The following is an 18295-nucleotide window of genomic DNA, read 5'->3' as shown; positions in this document are numbered from 1 at the left end:
AGTTTGAAATTCCAGTGCCAAGAGCACACCTGAGAAAGACTTCACAGGCATTCAATAGTCACTTGTTCCATTTACATTTGAAAATTAATGTATAATCATTTTTTTCCAAGTGTCATTCATAATGAAAAAAATCACACACAAAGTGAAAGTCTGACAATAGGGGATTGGTTAAATAGTCCACATGACGGACTGTTAAGCAGCCACGACAAATGATGTTTAAAAGGATATTTTATGATCTGGAAATGTGAAAATAAGGGGGAAAAAGCAAAGTACAAAATTGTATGTAACAGGTGAATGCAAAATATTGATCTACGGGGAAGCAAATGAAGAAAATACATCAAAATATTTACAGAGGTTCTAGGGGTTGGGATTTTTTTTTTAATACACATGTATGTTTTAGTGTGTGTTTTACTACAAAAGTAACATTTCTTTTTTAAATTAAATTTATTGGGGTAACATTGGTTAATAAGATTATGTAATTTCAGGTGCACAACATTATAATTTGACATCTGTGTACTCTATTTCATGCTCACCACCTGAAGTCATTTCCTTCCATTACCACATATTTGACCCCCTTTACCTACTTTGTCTCCCCTCCAAAAGTAACACTTCTAATTAGAACAATTCTGCTTATACTGGAATACATTTTTAAAAGTTACTAATTCCCCTCCCTCCCAGAATTCCATCTGTCCCTGAAGTAACATGAACAGTTTGACCTGTATCTTCACTTCCTTCTCTGACATCAACATATGTCTGTTCACATGTTACAAAAAAAGATCTTACTTTTTTGCAACTATAAAAATATATAAACTGTAAATCACTATAGAACTTACACTAGAATTGCTCTTTGTCCCCTAAGAACCTATCACAGACATCTTTCTAGTTCCTGTCCATAATTCATTCTTTTTAATAGCTGACAGATTCCAGAGTACAGGGTTTCCATAAACACTCTCTTTAATTATGGATATTCAGGTTATTTATAGTTTGGTGCTATTAAAATTATTTTTAAGTCCCTTATATCTTTCCATACCCCTGTCTTTACTTGTGCAGAATAGTTTACTAGCAGTAAAATCTATGGGCTGAATGATATGCAGGCATTTTCAATTTTAACAGGTCCTTCCAGGTATACTTCCCCAAGAAGTTATAGCAATTCATATGTTGCAGGTGAGTTTTTATTTTTTTCTGCTTCTTTAACTTTCCCAAACTTTCCAAGTTCTATATACTTAGTACATATTCCTTTTGAAATCGGGAAAAAAAAGATTTCTAGTCCATTTCTAATAGACTTTCAACATTTCTGCACGAGCAGTCTTCTCACCTCCAGTACCCACCCCCAAGCCCATTTCCTGAAAGCACATGATAACATCCAAGCTTGGTTATTCCTCAGCTTCTAGTGCAATTTTACATAGCACTTAAATTTTAAAACTTGGGGAAAAGTTCTTGATATGATATTACATGAAAATAGCAGATCTCAAATTTTGTTCTCACTGACAGCAACCCAATAAAACTATATTCGAGTACAAGGTAAATATGGATAGATAAACCCACACAGCGGTGGAGACAGGAAAACCAAGGAGGACTGGGTTTATTTTGCATTCCAACTCCCTCTGGATTCTCTGTGCCTACAATGGGACCTACCCTTTCTGATCATCTTTGTTCATTTGTCATTTGGGAATAATAATGGCACCTCCCCATGGGGCTCTTGGGAGGATTGAATGAGATGAGGCTAAGCAGGTGGAGAACAGAATCAGGCTCTGACAAGCCCTGGGTAAAGTAACTATGATTGTTATGGCATGTAGGATGAATTAAGTAAGGACAATAGAGCTAATCTATTACTTTTACCATCTTCTTTTCTCAAAAAAAAAAAAAATATATATATATATATATATATATACAAAAAAAATCCCAAAAGGGTAAATCACAGCTTTTTAACAAGACAGCCAGATTTAACAAATAAAAAATACAGCATGTCCAGTTCAATTTGAATTTCAGATAAACAACCAATAATAATATTTTAGTATAAGTACGTCCCATATAATAGCACACCTCACCATCCCAAGCTTAAGCCACATCAGCAAACTCTCTGTTCCTCTACATGCCATGATTTCTCCTCCCACTTCTAGGCATTAGCATCCAGGACTCCTTCTACCTGGACCACCCTTTCTCCTTCTCCCAGCCTCTACCTGGTGAACTCCTACTCAGCTCAGGCATCATCTGCTTCAGGACATCTCCCCTGATCCTAAGCTGTTCACCCTGACATAGTCCTGATACTGCTGCATCGTTCTTGAAGACCCTGTACCCAGCTGATGACTGACACTAAATAGGTGCGCAGTTAAAAGTCAAATGGATGAATGAATTTCCTCCCAACCCCCACTGCTTTCCTGCCACAATGCACCCCACCTGCTGCTTCCCTAGCCATGTAGCGTGCACTCATTCCTTGTCATGGGGAATGCAATGTGGGTGGTACACACAGGAGGTAGAGTGGCACAGCAAAAACTCGGCTTTCAGGTCACTCAACTGGGAAGCCGAATCTCTCTTGCAAGAGCAACAGCCGCACCCAAATTCTGGTTGCTGATATTGTCTCCCAACATTGAGTCCTCATTCTACCTGTGACCAAAGTACTTTACACACATGGGCCTGCTGTTCCTCATCACCACGTAAGAGAGGGGTGCTGTTACTACTAGTACCTTGTTTTATAGATGAGAAAACTGAGGCTCAAAAAAGTTGAGGTCACCTGCCCAAGGTCACAGAGCTAAGCTCCGATCTGGACCCCTCTGACAGGCAACAGCTCAGTGCAACCTCTTAAAACAATACATCATCTAAAGACAAAAAGCCCCAATATGCATCTTCCCTAGAGTAAAGGCTGTGCCTTGTGACAGGGCTCCCTCCCTCAGCACCCACCTCCCCTCACTTTGCCATCCCACAGCCCCAGGCAAAGCCAGGCACCCTGAGCCCAAGAGAAGACACACATTCCATTGTCATTCAGTCAACAGTTGCTGACACCCAAGACAATGAGGTGGGCCCCGGGCTAGTGAGGAGCTCAGTGACGGTCCCTGGCCCCTAGGGTCAAGGGGAGAGATGAGGGAATGAATACTCACAGGGGTTGGAGCTGGGCAGGGAGAGGTGCAGTCTGCTTTTCAGGGTCATGATGGGAACTGACCGCCCTGGGTGTGGGGTCAAGGAAGGGGCTTGCTTTGCCCCCATGCTGCACCCTCTGCCTAACGTGCTATTCTTCAGTGTCAGCTCCAGTATCGTTCCTGGTGTGATTTTCTCTGACTGCTCTTTCTAAAACAGCCGCCTTTCACTCTCAGTCCTCTCTTCCTGTTCCTCTCCCAGTCCTTGCGGCACGCCTTATCGATGTACATGCTTCCTTGCTCACGTCTAGCCCTCACTAAAACATGAGCTCTGTGAGAGCCATGATCAATCATTCACTGTTCACCGCTGCAGCCAATGTCTGGGACCTGGCTGAGTACCTATGGGGTCAATAACGAGTTGGTGTTCGCGTGAATTCATAGGTGAGACCCGAAGGCCAAACTCGAGGGGGAGGCAGGATGAGGCCAATGAGGGGAGCACCGTGTGTAAGTGCCTGAAGGGAGTGAAGGCTATTTGAGGCATCCAGAGGGGGCTGGCAGAGCAGGTGCCGTGCACATGGGACCGTGGATGAGATGGGAGCCTGGAGCAGGGAGCACTGTCAGCCCAGGCCAGCGTTAAGGGCGTGTGGAGCAACCCAGGAGTAACCACCAGTAACCCAGGGAAGGCCTTGGGAAAGCCCGCTGAAGGTGGAGGCACGGTCACCAGGCAGACAGGCAAAGGGTGAAAGGTGTACTAAGTAGAACAAGAGGTTCTGCTAAGTGGAAGAAGCGAGATGCAGGAAAGCATGGACAATGTAATTACATTCATGGTTTTTAGAAATTAAATACCCGCTTTCATTCCTATGTATGCTTGTATATTCCTATAGAAAGCCGGGGCAGGAAGAGGGGCATGGAGGAGAGGTGAGAAACTACGCTTCATACTTAACTCAGCTACTCTTGTATGATTGGAGTTATTATGTCTATGTATTACTTTTGCTATTTTTTAGAAAAACAATTATGAAATAAAGAAAAATAAAAGTCTTAACGAGTCCTCCCTTTCTTGAGAAGCTTTGCCTGCCTCCTGCTTGGTGGAAAACTCCCCCAGGCCCTGGGCCCCCTGCTCCTGGTCAACCCCCAAACTGCCCTTTGGTTTCCTAGTTGCCTCCATTGTCACACTGTCAAGGTCTGTTCTGGGGTCTGTCTGCAGGATGCTATGGCCCCCGCACCTGAACAGCACCTGGCCCAGGTGAATGAATGGATAAAGGAGGGGGTCCAGCCATGGCTCTGAGATGGGCGGAGTGGAGATGTTGGCTGGCAGGACTGTTTCCGGGGGAAGCCACGGAGAGACCCCTGGATCTACATCCTGGCTGTGCCCCTGACCAGTCAGCTGCTCCAGAACTGACCTCTGTCAGCCTTAGTTTTCCCACCTACCAAATGGGGCTGATAGCCATATCTGCAGACCCCTCATTTCCGGTTGGGCCACAGAGTCTTGGGACATGGAGAACCTCCTGGGGGCTCTGCTCCCATAGCCAGAGAGTGGGAATGGCCCCTGTGCGGCCTAGGATTTTCCAAATTCCAGCTTTCCAGTTTTCTTTTGGGAGCCTTTCCCCATCACCAGGGCCCAGCGGGGCTTCCTAGGGCAATGGGGGAAAGGGCTAGCTGCCTCATGACCAGGACACCAGCAAGCCCCTGGACTGGGACAGAATCCTCTCTGGTCACAGTCACGAGGGAGGCTGGGCCCAACTGCCCTTATCTTTCTTGACCTTGTGGAGGTTGACCACTCCCTCCTTCTAGAAGAGGTGGCCCCCTGCCCTCTCTGAGGCCTCTTTCTCCTTAAATCCCAATGGTCTTGGGGTGGGGCCTCAGCACCAAATTCAACCCCTTGGACTACCACCCTGGGGTGATTTCACTGGCCCCAGCCCAGGGCCACCTTCCAGGTGCCTGTCCGGAAGACCCTGGGGCATCTCTGACTCAGCAGGTCTGTACTTGCCCCACGCCCCCCCTCCACCCAGTGTAGCTCCACAGATCACCCTGTTGCCCAAGCCCTAACTGCTGGCCACTCCCTGTGCCTCCAGCCCGCCCTCCACCTACCAGCTCTCTCAATTTGAATTCCTGACTCTCCCTCCCTCTGGCCTCCTCCCTAGACCCAGGCCCTGCCCCCAGGCTGGAATCCTTCAGATAAGGGCAAGGGGCAAAGGGACACACCTGGGTTCAGACCCAGGCTCTGCCACCAACTCACTGAACAACCTTGATGAATGACCTCCCCTCTCTGAGCCTGAGTTTCTCCATCTGTACCAGGGGGAAATAATTACACCATCTGGGTAGGGTTGCCGTGGGCAGTACGTGGGCAATACGTGAGCTAAGGCACATGGTGAGGGCTTGCAAAGGTCAGTTGTCAGTGGGAAATGCAGCCATCTAGAGCCCCAGGCCAACCCTTTCTTGGGCATCTCAGTCACAAGCCAGTCAGTGCCTTTCCTAAGTTAGAAACGAACATGCCAGCACACAAACCCTGAGGCCTGCTCCACACGAGGTCCACACCAGGGCCTGCACTGAATGTGCAACGTGGAGTAAGACCCACTTTGTTGGGAGAGAGAGGCAGCAGAGTAAATGAGTAATTCCAGGGCACGGGGACTATGCCTGGGGGCTGTCCGTGTACATGGGAGGAGCAGCTAAATCCAGTGAGGGCAGGGCAGGATGGGGAGGGCTGCCCAAGATAGGAAGGAGGGCACTTTTGAAGGACACCTTGGAGTGAGCTGGCTGAAGGGGCAGGGCAGCCGGAAGGCCAATTTTAGGGAAGAAATTGAGGCTGAGTCAAGGAACTGCCTGAGGTCACCCAACCAGGAAGTGGGTGGTCCAGGATTCAGATCCAGCTCCCACCCCACTCTTGGGCTGAGCAGGAGGGGCCGACCTCCCAGAGGGCACCCTCTAGCCAAAGACCCTAACCAAGGGGGTGTGGCCAATGGGGTCCCCCAAGCTGACGTCCATGTCCTGGAGGTCCAGCCTAGTGGGCGCAGCCAGTCAGGTGGTTAGTTATTGAAGGATTTAAAGGGTATTTCCCTGGAGGTTTGGGGCACAGCAGGGTATACACACCTATAGACAGATATCAGAGGCTAAGGTTTTTGAGAGAGGGAACCTCTAAATATAGGACATCCCAGCCCAGAACAGACCCATTGCAGACCCTAAACGCCAGGGACAGGGACAAGCCCAGAGGCTGGCTGGAACTGTGAGGGCAAGCTGGGGTGTCAGTGGTGCAACTGTGGAACCCTAGGAACACTTCATGTCCAGGTTCTTAGGGTCAGCTCCACCCGGCAATTTGCTTGGTTTCACAAGCCTGGAGTTGACTCAGCATGTTCTACCTTACGTGGAACCCGTGACCTCTCTTACTCCCCTACCCATCCTCCAAATCTGACCTCCATGGGGCTGAGACAGGGAGATGAGGTGTGACCAAAAGATGGAATCTGAGCTTTTTCTATTCTCTTGCTAAATTGTGTCTTACATGTTGTGTTCTTGTGAACGCAGATTTCATATAATGACTCTGAAATTGATCAGTTAACCTTAGGTTTTAAAAATACAGAGGTAAAGGGGGACAGATAGTCTAGTCTTGAGGTGCTCTGGCAGGATAGGCCATGGGAAAGGCTGGAAAGAGCCACTTGGCCATCTTCATGCTACGTACTTTTGTGGTAGCTGCTTTTGCTCCTGCCACAGGGTCTCAGGGTCTTGGTTTGCAAAACTGACTAACCCATCCTTACATGTGGAGAGTGAGAGCAGGAAACGATGAGAAATAACTGAAAGCCTCTTCTCTATTAGGGGAAGGCTGGTGAGGGGCTGAGACCTGCCCTGACCAGAGTTCCCTGGGCAGAAGTGGACAGTGCCAGGTCAGGCTCAGTGACGCTCACTCCAGAACTCTCTGCTTCTTCTTTGACCACTCTGTAGGCTCCTCTGCCCTCTGGCCAGCTGGGCTGCCCATCCCTCAGTCCCCTCCTGGGCAGGCCCGGACAGGCTTTGGGCCTCCAGGCTCCAGGTAATCTGGTCAGTTGGGGAGGGGCCCAGTGCAGGCAATAACCAGGCATTCACTCTTCCCAGCCAGCCCACCTCACTAGACCTGCGTGGCCTCCCCTTGCCTCTGATCAAAGTCTTCAGGTTCTCAGACCCCTTGGGAGAGGCAGACTGGACCCAGAACCATCAGCCCCTGCCCTAGACTCCTGCCTCCTGTGCCCTCACCAGCTTTCTTAGCCCTCCTTTGGGTCCTGCCCCTGGGCCAAGTGCTCTCTGCACACCAGATCTGCTCAAAATACACCCCCACACACCCAGCCCCACCACAGATGAGGAAATAGGCTCAAAGAGGCCTCTCATCTGGCAGGCCAGGGCTCGGACCCAGTTGGCTGGGTTCCAAAGTACCACTACTCCACTACTCATTCGGTGGCTCTGCTTCCCACAGGCCACCAGGCCTTGAGCTTCTTTATTCATTCACCAAAACCTCCCGTGGCCTTGGGGGAAATAGGATTTGCAGGCATGGATCTGCAAGAAGAGTGAAGAGGGAGACTTTCCTGTGGCTGGGTTTCAGACTCGCCAAGCCAGATACTGGTCCCCATTCCCCTAAAAAAATGTCCCTTATGGGTATATGGTTGGGGGGGAAGGGTTCCCCAAGGTGCTTTGGGGAGAGGGGAGGGAGAAAAACAGGGCTGGATGGGGCCTGAATCCCAGGCCTGCAGTCAAAGAGACATTTCCTGCTCACCATGGAATTGGAGCTCGGGATCTGAGCAGGCAAGTGTGGGACCAGGCTGCTCTGGCTCTCCCAAGGTGCAGTCCCTGGAGAGCAACCCTCAGTGCACCCAGGCTGCTCCCTAGTGGCAACATGAGGAAGCTCCAGGGCACGCACTTTGAAACCCTTCCAGAAAGGGACCCTACCAGCTGGTGGGCAACTATCCCCAGTCCCTTTCTTTCTTCCTGTGTCACTGCTCCCCGAGTTTCTCAAAACGTGCAATCACTCATTATTCTCATGCTCAGGGCCTTTGCTTCTGCTGTTCCTACTGCCCAGGTGCCCATGGTCACCTCGCCCAGTGCCCACAGTCAGAATTAGCAAAGCCTTCCTCTGTTACACAGGGTTCTAGTGGGTGAAACAGCCCAGTACATGGTGTAAATGCCTGGAGTGCAGGCCAGTGTCTGGGGTCCAGTACAGGGGCCACATACAGGGGATGGTCAAAAATTTCTAGTCCCTTCAGTCAGCATACATTTATTGAGGACCTACTATGTGCCGGGCAATGAAGAAGCCAAAGAGATCCCTTCTTTGGAGGGCTTACATTCTGGCAGAGGGATAGCTGTGGGGGTAGAACACAACAGAAAAAACATAGGTAAGGGGCCGGCCCCGTGGCTCAGGTAGTTGGAGTGCCGTGCTCCTAACTCCAAGGTCTCAGGTTCGATTCCCACATGGGCCAGTAAGCTGAAAGCCAGAGGTCGGCGTGAGCTGCTGTGGGCTACCGTGTGCTGCCATGAGTGGCAGGCGGCCATCGTGAGCAACCGGCTGCTGGTGAGAGCTGACATGAGCTGCTGTGAGCGGCCGACCGAGGACCAGCGACCGGCTGTCTCATCTGCGGGGGAACTCAAGGCTCATAACACCAGCATGGGCCAGGGAGCTGTGTCCTACACAACTAGACTGAGAAACAACGGCTTGAACCGGAGTGGGGAGGTGGAGGAGGAAGAAAGGGGAAAAAAGAAAAAAGAAAAACCTTAGGTAACATACCAGGTATGGATGAGGGCTAGAGAGAAAAATAAAGCAGGGTGGGAGCTGGAGTAAAGGATGGGAGTGCTACTCCATAGCCATAGACTATCCTGCAGCTGTTGGAAAAAAGAGCAGTCTTAGCTGATGGTCAGGGATGGATGTGAAGTTAAATTAAAAGCGGTGGAACAATGTGACTAGCATAATTCCTGTTGGATTGCATTTGTGGTTCTTACGGAGTTAGTTATTGTATTCAGTTTTGAAAACCCATGGATTAAAGTTTCTATTCTCTTGCTAAATTGTTGTTGCTCTTCCTGTGTGTGGGAACCATATGTATCCCTACCTCTAAGCCCGTGGGCACCACGACCTCCAACCCAGTGCCCAGGAGTTGAGAGGGGCCGGGCTCTCTTGCAGGAACAGTTTTGCTATTGCTCATGGTCCTCAGGTTCCATTTTGGGTTGTGAGTTCACAGGGATCTGATGGTTTGAAAAACTGTGAAAGCTGGGAAGAAATACTTGCACACTCGTGTTCATAGTAGCATTATTCACAACAGCCAAAAAAGTAGAAGCAGCCCAAGTGTTCATTGATTGATGAATGTATAAATAAAATGTGGTATGTCCATACAATGGAATATTATTTAGCCTTTAAAAAAATGAAATTCTCAGGGTGGCCGGTTAGCTCAGTTGGTTAGAGCCTGGTGCTGATAACACCAAGGGTGCCAGTTCGATCCCCGCATGGGCCACTCTGAGCTGTACCCTCCTTAAAAAAAAAAGGATGAAATTCTGACACTTGCTACAATATGGATGAAACTTGAGGACATTATGCTAAGTGGATAAGTCAGACATAAAAAGACAAATTTACTGCATGATTCCGCTTATATGAGGTCCCTAGAGTAGTCAAATTCATAGAGACAGAAAATAAATTAGAGGTTACATGGGGTTGAGGAGCAAGGAGAATGGTTGTTGTTATTTAATGGGTACAGAGTTTCAGTTTTAGAAGATGAAAAGTGTTCTGGAGATTGGTTGCACAATGTAAATGTATTCACACTATGGAAGTATTCACTTAAAAATGGTTGAGATGGTCAATGTTATATGTATTTTATGACAATTAAAAAAAGTTGTGAGCTGGTCTGGGCTGCCTCCTCAGGCCAGCCGCAGAGCCTTCTGAGCTCACACTGTAAAAATGGGTGGTTGTGAGCCTGAGGGGATGAACCATGGCTCTCAGTGGATGGGGAGGGGGGTTTCCTCTCCCTCATCCTTCTGCTCCCGAGTGGTAAATGCATGTGTACACACCACAGCTGCCTCATTGGTTCCTGTGTTCTTTGTGGGGAAGACAGCAGTGTGTCAAGCTGAGACATCCCCGGGGCCTGCACCTTCCCTGTTCCCACCTTCAGCCCAGGCACAGCGTGGTGGAACCCTCTGGACCCAATTCACGAACTCCCCGAAGAACGTGCTCGTGGTTCCAAGTCTGTGCAGGAGTGCTTCCAGTAATTTGCTCCTGCATTCAGGAAGGTGATGCCCTTCCTCTGACAGCATTGTTGGACTTAGAGAAACAAAGGGACATCAAACAGAAGCTGAGAAGGATGAAGACCACTCCTCATCCTCATTCTCCTAGATGGTGAGCCCCAGAAGACCACGGGAGGAAGCAGCTCTGGAGCTGTGGAACCTGAGGGGGCCTCCTGAGCGTCAGAGGCTCTTCTGTAAAACGAGGTCAATGTGGGTAAATATGGCCAAAATACACCCAAAAAAGCACTAGGCAAAGGGATCTCCAGCTGGAAGACAGTGACCCCACCCTCCACAAAGGACACATAGCCCGCAGGCAGGGAATTCCTTGGGAGTCCTGCAGCCCTGACTCTCAGCTGGCCCTTTGGCAGCGCTGCCAGCAGACCCTGTGCTGCAACCCCCTAAGGAGCAAGGGGGTGCCCTCCCCCTCCCAGCTAGGAAAACATGTCTGCAGCCTTTGCGGGCCCACTGAACAGAAGAGGGAGAAGAGAAGCAGGCTTATGTTTCCCTTGGTTGTGCTTTCACTTCTCAAATATTCTTTTTCTTTTTTCTATCAATATTTTAATGAGGGGTTGAACATAGAAAAATAACATTCTGGTCACTTTTTTTTTAAGAGGCAGGCTTTTCTTGAGACTCATACAAGGTAATGGATGACTAATGTTAACCTCCTAAAGAAAACACATACTGAGTACAAAAAGGCACTTCTCCAAATACCTGTTACCAGCAACTCCAAACCAGCCTGTCACATTCTAGGGGCTGCTTGTCCTGTTTTCTTTTGGAAACAGCTCAGTTCTGACTTAAGCCCTGTTGCTCTCAGAGGTGAGGGGACGCCTGAAGACTGCCATCCGTTTCACACAGTGGTGCTCACAAAGGTCATAATCAAAGAGGGCCACAAAGGTGAGGAAGAGTGCTTGGGAGGGGTCCAAGTGCTTGCTTCTCCTCTGGTGGGGCATGGGTGGCCAGAGGCCTTGCTCACTCTCCATGGAAGGACATGTGATCCAGGAGGTGGGCTGGGACCAGGCCTCGGTGGCCACCTGACTCCCCATAATAGAATCCCTTTTCATCCACAGGCCCGTAAACTCTGACTACATCCCCTGACTTCAGCGACAGCTTGCTCTTCACCGGGCCCCCTACTTGCCTGTCCTTGGGGTCATAGTCCAGAATTGCCATCATGGTTGTTGGAGTCCTCAGTGGGGGCCTCCTGGGGTTCCCTTGGGGCATGGGGAAGGAGCCCTGGGGGCTGGTGAGCCCCCCAAAGTCATCAAGGTGGGCCATAGAAGGCATGTGCCTTTGTGCTAGCAAATGCCACTTCCTGTTAGTCTGCTCCATGCCCACCTCTGCCTCAGCCACCAGGTGTCCAGGGATGTTGCCCACTTGTCCATTGCATTCGCCATGGTAGAAGCCACGTGGGTCCTGAGAACCCCACACCGTCAGCAACTGTCCTTTCTGGAAGGCTAACTCCTCCTTTGCATCCGCAGGGTTGGCAGACATAGTCAGGGGGTCATAATCAAAGAGGGCCACAAAGACCCTAACCGGAGTGTCCACGCCTCTCCCCAGCAGTGGGGGGCTGCCCCTGGACATCTTACTAACTTTGCTGGATGGAGCTGGGCAAAGCACCAAGCTGGGTTCATGGAGCTGGTCCTCTCTCTCACCGCCCAGAGCCTGACCTTGCCCGCCCTGGGTCCTAAGCTCCCTTCTCTGCTCTTGCTTCTCTGTGCCCCATGGAGAGAAGCACACTGCCTCCTCCTCCTGCAAAGTGTCATGGATGTCAGACACGTATTGTTGGTTGGCGCTCAGCTGGGGAGGGGTGACTACTTGGGCATCTTGCTTTTGCCTAAGGATCTTCTCAAGGGCAGCCTTTTCCTGACATGGTTCTTTCTGGGGCCCACTCTCAGGCGACAGATGGACAACTCCCAGAGCAGAGCTTTGGCTGGTGCCCATGTGCCGGTAGTGGTCTTTTCTTCCCCCAGACTGACCACTAGGCAGAGGTGGCCTGTAGTTCTGGAGACTCTTCTGAAAGCACAGTTCCTTTCTGCACACCTCCCAGGCCTCTGTGGATGCCTGGGCTTGGCTGCCAGCCCCTACACTTGGACATTCTCCATCTGAACTCAAATTGGGCACTGGGGGGCACCTCTTTAGGGGTTCTTCAGGGAATGCTTCTAGGAACTCAGCCTGGGGCTCCCCACAGTTTCTGGGGATGTGGGGACTGGCCTTGGCACTTAGAGGAGCCAGTGCCAGTCTCTGAGGGCATTTGGGGAAGGTGACTCTGGAGGGGGATGGGTCCCCACAGGTGTAGCTAAAAGGAGAGTTCTCTGGCAATAGGTGACAGGTAAAACAGTCATGAGGGATCTGAGCCGGGACTGAGTCCAGGGACTCGCCACAAAGTGACATGGTTCTCACCGAGACCTTCTGGCACGTCAGGGACAGCTGGAGCTGGGATGATTCCAACAGGGTGCTCCCAGCAGTGGCATCAGGGACCTCTGCAACCTTAAGCCCATCAGCATACACAGCATAGCCAGTGACCTGGACTCCGTTGGAGGACCCAGCAGAATTGATGGTCACTGGGAGCCAGCTGACCACCAGAAGCCCTGGTGAGGTGTGGCGCTCCACCAGCACGTCCAGTGGAGGGTCAGGGGGTCCTGCCACGGGTGTGTCAAAGGTGATGGTGGAGGACATGGTTTCCCAGAGCACCTGCAGCGAGTCCCAGGGCAGCCGCACCTCCACCTGCACTTGGTACCGTGTATTGGGATGCAGGTTGTGGAAGATGTAGCTGCTCACACCTGCTGGGGTCAGGGCGTGCTCCTGGTCATTAAGGTACACCATGTGGGGGTGGCTGCTGCTGCTGTAGACCCAGGAGATCTCGGCCAATGTAGCTGCAACATTCTGCAAGTGTAGTTGTTTGGGGGCCACACAAAGGATGCCTCTGTCTCCCAGAAGGGGTCTGGAGAAGCCCTGTTCCTCCACACTCTGCAATGAGCTCAGCCAGCCATCTTCTGTCTTGGTATCTGAGAGCTGTATTGCCACTTCTGTCTTGGAGACTGCCCTCACCATCTGGCATGTGCTCCTTTGCACAGCTCCCTGAGCTTTCCCAGGCAATAAGCTGTGACCAAAATCTTCCTTTAAAGCTTTGCCCTGCCCAGCTGGGAGTCGAGTGGGCCCAAGGTCAGGAGACTTGGAGGACAGGCAGCCAAGGATGCCATTGTCTGGAATCTGCTCCACCAGGTTGGAGGGCACTAGGCCCCGCCGGCCATCCTCCAGCTCCCCTTCATAGAAACCATCCTCATCCATGTCCCCAAAGATATATATGTAATCCCCAGCAGTGAGGGGCAGCTCACTCTCAGGATGCTCGTTGGGCCCCTCAAATGGGTTGTAGTTGTATCTAACCAGGAAGATCTTGAGCTTGGGTATGGCAGGGGCCTCTGAGTTACCCACTTCCAAGGTGGAGGACACACTGTCGGGGTCCAGATCCTCCTCGTCACTGGTAGGGACAGATGGTACGGTGACCCCCATGGACTCCACCTCAGAGGAGGAGCTTGACTTGGAGCTGGTTTCCTTGGCCTGGGGCCTGGAGTCCAGAGGTCGGCTAGCTGGGACTCTGTCTGGCATTTGGGGGTCACTGACTGGCTCCCCAAGGGAAACTTGGCTCTCCAACAGAGAGGTTTCCTTCTTCTCCTGTTTGTCTCTGCTGGAGATCTGTGACGATGCTTGGTCTTCAGGCCCTGGTTGGAACTTGATCTTTCTGCTACTTCTACCTTGAGAATCCGGGGCTTCGGGGGCCTTCCGGGATTCCAGGGGAGGGTGACCAGGCTGACAGTGCAGCACCCGCATCTCCTCCTGGGCAGCCTGGAGATCACGCAGGGCCTTCTGCAGGTCATGCTGCAGCTGTTGCTGCCTGTCCTGCCCGTGCGCCGCCTGCTGCAGCAGCTGCTCCGCCAGCAAGCCCGCCGCGTCGCGCTCCTGACACGCGCGGCCCAGCTGCCCGCGCACGTCGTTGTTCTCCGCCGCCACTTTCCGCGACCAGTTTGCCTGGGCCTGCAGCCGCGCGTTCTCCTTGGCCAACCATGCGCCCTCGCGTAGCGCCGCCTGCAGCTGCTCCTGGGCCTTCTCGCCCCGCCGCCGCGCTTCCGCCGCCTGCGCGCCCAGCTCCTCGCACTCGCGCCGCCGCGCGCCCAGCTCGCGCTCCAGCGCCTGTACCTGGCGCCGCGCCTCCTCGCAGGGGGGTTTCTGGCCACCAGCCTCCGCCGGGGCGCTGCGGGTGGCCAGCTGTAAAGTCAACTGCCTCTGCAGGCGCAGCACCTCCCGCTGGGACTCGCGCTGCAGCCGGTCCAAGTCGCTGACGTTGAGCCACAGGGCGCTAGCCGCGCCCCCACTAGAGTGCGGGGAGCTGCCCAGGCCCGAGGCGACGAGCGCCTGCAGCAAGTGACACTCTTGCTGCAGCTCTTCGATCTGCTTGTCCTTGGCCAGCAGCGCGCTCGCCTGCTCCGACAAGTCTCGAGCGCGCTGGCGGGCGAAGGCCTGGCACAGCTCCAGGTCAGCGCAACTCTCGCCGGGCACAGGCGCACTCACAGCCCGCAGGTTGGTTTCTTGCAGTTTGCGGGCCCGGTCCTCTAGGCGCCGCGCCAGGCCTGTCAGCTCCGCGTGCTTCACCTTGAGCCGCTTCACCTTCTCGTCCACCTTGTCTGGGAAGCTTGCGCGCCTCAACTGCATGTTCTCTGCGTGCAGGCCAGAGCAGCGCCGCGCCAGCACCTGCAACGCCTCGGACAGTTCCGAGTTCTGCTTCACCAGTTCGTGGTAGTCCAGGCTCGGCGGCGAGAGGGTCAGGGCCTCGCAGGGCTGGCTCCCGGAGTCTTCTCCTCCTGGCGGGTCGCTAGGTTCCCTGTGCTCCGATGGTGGTGGTGGTGGTGGTGGTGGTTGTGGTGGCGGCGGCGGCGGCGGCGGCGAGGGGCTCGGGGAGCCCAGGATGGAGGTGTCTGGAGAGGAGGAGGCTCGCTCCTCGGATTCGGGGGCTTTGGGGAGACTCGGGGTGCTGTCGAGCGACTGGGAACGCGCTAGTGCCAAGGAATCAAGGGAGCTGGCGCGCGTGGGGAGCAGGCTGTCTGGGGAGTTGGAGCATGCCGCTGGCACCAGGTCAAGGGAGCGGGAGCGCACGCGGACGCGGGCGTTCAGGCTGTCAAAGGATTCGAGTCGACAGACGGGCTCTGGGGGTCGGTTAGACTCGCAGGGGGTCTCAGGGTGCCGCTCTTCCGAAAAATGCACAGCCTGAGGGTCGGGGGTGCGGGACAAAGCGGGGTGCCAGCGGAAGTGCTCTAGGATGTACTTGAGGAAGAGCTGGCGCTCTACATCGAGCGCCGCCTGCAGGTGGCGAATGCGTGAGGCTTGCTCGCCGTCTGTCTCCCAGCGAAGTTGCGCCAGCACTTCCTGCAGGCGACAGCGACACTGCGCGGCGGCGACTTCGGGCGCCCCCGCGCGGCCGCAGTAGCCGCGGTTTACCAGCTCCTCGGCCAGCTGGCGCTGCAGATCCCGGGCCTGGCGCACCACGCCGTCGCGCTCGCGATGCAGCAGCTGCTGCAGCTGCCGCATCTCGGCCTCTTTCCAACGCAGCAGCTGCCGGATCTCGGCCTCTCGCTCCCGCAGCACCTCCTGCTGCAGCTGCCGCAGCTCCCGACAGCGCTGTGCTTCCCACTTGGAGCGCAGATGGTCAACCAGCTGCTGCCGCTCCTGCTCGGCCGCCTCCCGCAGCTGGCGTGCCTGGGCCGCGAAGCGCCGCCGCTCAGCCAGCCCGCGTGCTCGCTCCGCCTCCAGTTCCGCCCGCAGCTTCTCCAGCTCCCGCCTCTGCTCCTCCAGTATCCCTGCCGCCGGCCCCGGACTAGCCAGCTTTTTGGGTGTCGCGCGGCTGCCACCCGAAGGGTTGGGCGAGTCCTTGGTCATGGTGGCCGTGGCCCGGCCAGACGCCTGACCTCGCCTGGCCCAGGCTGCCGCTCGGCAACGGCCACCGCCCGGGCGGAGACCAACCGCCCCGCGCGCCCCTTCCGGCTCTCCTGGGGGTCTCCGCGTGCCCCTTCCGCTTCTGGGCGTGTTCCCCCACCCCCTGCCGCGGGTGCACCAGCCCTCACTCCTCTCCAGGTTGCCTATGCTGGGCTGGGCTCTTGACACCCCTGCTCAACCCAGCCCATGTCCTTCCCAGGATGCCTAAGGGTCTCTCTGGCCCCAGGCCTTTCCCTGTTCTTGGCACCATGTCCCTTGTGACCCACTGCAGGCACTCTCCCATGCGCTGTACAATACCTTTCAGGCCAACCGGCGGGTGGGAAGCCAGGCTGCTCAGCTGCCTGGAGAAAGGGGCTCCCTGTATGGTTCAAGATTACAGATGGGGTGTAAGCAGACCCAGCCTGGCCCTGCCATGAGTTCGGGCGGTGTGTTTGGTCTAGGTGGCTGAAATGCCCAAACTTGGGGGTAGGCCCTCGGCCTCCAGCTAGGGCAGGGTGACTGGTACCTGCACCCTCACTGTGCCTACCCTTCCAAGGACTCCTGTGGTGCTAAACACTTGCGTACATTATCTATTTAAACCTCCTATGCCCGTTTTATAGATGGGAAGTTTTGAGACCGTATCCTGGACATGGTACCAGCTGAGACTGGAGTAGGGCTTCTTCAAGGACCAAAGCTCTGACCTGTGTTTTCTTGGTTCATTTTTACAATCATTCTGGAAGGATGCCCTGAGAGATACAGGCATCTCCGTGGTCACACAGCCCAGAAGTAGGTAAGTGAGGATTAAACACTGCAAAATTCTGCCTCCAGAGTCCATCAGCATTCTGACTCTATTTACCCAATATCAGGGTCGCAGCTGTGAGAACCCCTTCCCAGTGTTTCTCCCAAGGGAGAGTCACATTCTGCATCTGCAGAAGGAGAGAGGGTCAAGTAGAACCCTGAGTGGGGTGCCGGCCAGTTGGAGAGTCAGGGAAGTTGAGAGAATGGGGCTGCCCTTTGGTCTGGCCCAGGAGTGCCCAGGGCTGCCTGCTTCTCCAAAAGGTAAAGCCAGAGGTCCCTATGGGCCCATCTGGTTCCCCACACCATCTCCCTGGAGAAAGCAAGACTAGAGAACTTTTCATGGCTCTCCAAAGGCTAGTGTGATTAGATGGTTAGGGCTGGAGGACCTCTGGAGTCAAATAGTCCTTCAGCTTCGTATACCCCTTCCATGTCCTCATCTGTAAAATGAGCCAATAATGTAGCCCCTTTCTGGGCTGTGTGACCTTCCAGAGTTCCCTGACCTCTCTGAGCATCCATTTCTTCTGTTTGTGAGGTTTCGATGAAGTGAGAACATACAGTGCCCAGAACAGAGCAAGTCTCTGGTTGGCAGCTCACTAATTTTAATCCTTGTCCCTTTTGGTGGCTAGAGAAACTGAGGCTGCAAGGCAGGGATTTGGCTGAGTTCAGGCAGGGCTGCCATGATGGAGGCAGCACAGGCACTTTCTGTGCTTTCTGGACTCACTTTGGATGCCTCATGGCAGGTGGGAAAACTCAGAGACCTGAGTTTTCATCTAGACTGCCACTTTTTAGCTGAGTCACCCATGGCTGGTTACTTCACCTCTCCCAGCTTCTACACAATGAGTACATTGGCAGTACCTGCCTCCCATGGTTGGAGGGACACCAAGATTCTCTCCGCTGAGGGATGGGTGTGCTGTAGGAGGTGCACCAAAGTCTGGATAAGTTCTCATCTTCCCATCCAGGGCTTGGTCTGCACCCTCACAAGCTTCTTCCAGGGGTCTGAAGAATATACCTGGCTCAAATGCCTCTGGGTCTTTTTGCATGTGTGGTTCCCTTGCCTGGGATGACAACATTGCCGAACAAAAAAATAGCAATGCCCACTGCAAACCAAGCACCTACTATGTGCCATGCTAAGCGCTTGCCATACATTATCTAATAGATGAGGAGTGTCAAGCCCCAGTGGATTAAGAGTTCTGCACAAGATGATCTGGCTCATTAGTGGGTCCCACAAAACCCCTGGTTTTGTCCAC

General features: G+C 53.3%; 1 protein-coding gene across 1 annotated transcript; it reads right to left on the bottom strand.

The window, feature by feature from the left end:
• Positions 1-11258: 11258 nt before the first annotated feature.
• On the bottom strand, positions 11259-16214 carry LOC117017842 (RIMS-binding protein 3A-like). Its single transcript, XM_033098429.1, has one exon. The coding sequence runs from the start codon at positions 16212-16214 to the stop codon at positions 11259-11261; it is 4956 nt and encodes a 1651-aa protein (XP_032954320.1).
• Between the last annotated feature and the right edge of the window lie 2081 nt (positions 16215-18295).

Source organism: Rhinolophus ferrumequinum, chromosome 25 (genome assembly GCF_004115265.2).
Source record: "Rhinolophus ferrumequinum isolate MPI-CBG mRhiFer1 chromosome 25, mRhiFer1_v1.p, whole genome shotgun sequence".
In the NCBI taxonomy this organism is placed as follows: Eukaryota; Metazoa; Chordata; class Mammalia; order Chiroptera; family Rhinolophidae; genus Rhinolophus; species Rhinolophus ferrumequinum.
This window is presented reverse-complemented; position numbering and strand designations above follow the sequence as displayed.

What these genes read in the sequence shown, in the direction of transcription:
- LOC117017842 (XM_033098429.1), bottom strand. Translation starts at nt 16,214, where the DNA reads ATGACCAAGGACTCGCCCAACCCTTCGGGTGGCAGCCGCGCGACACCC.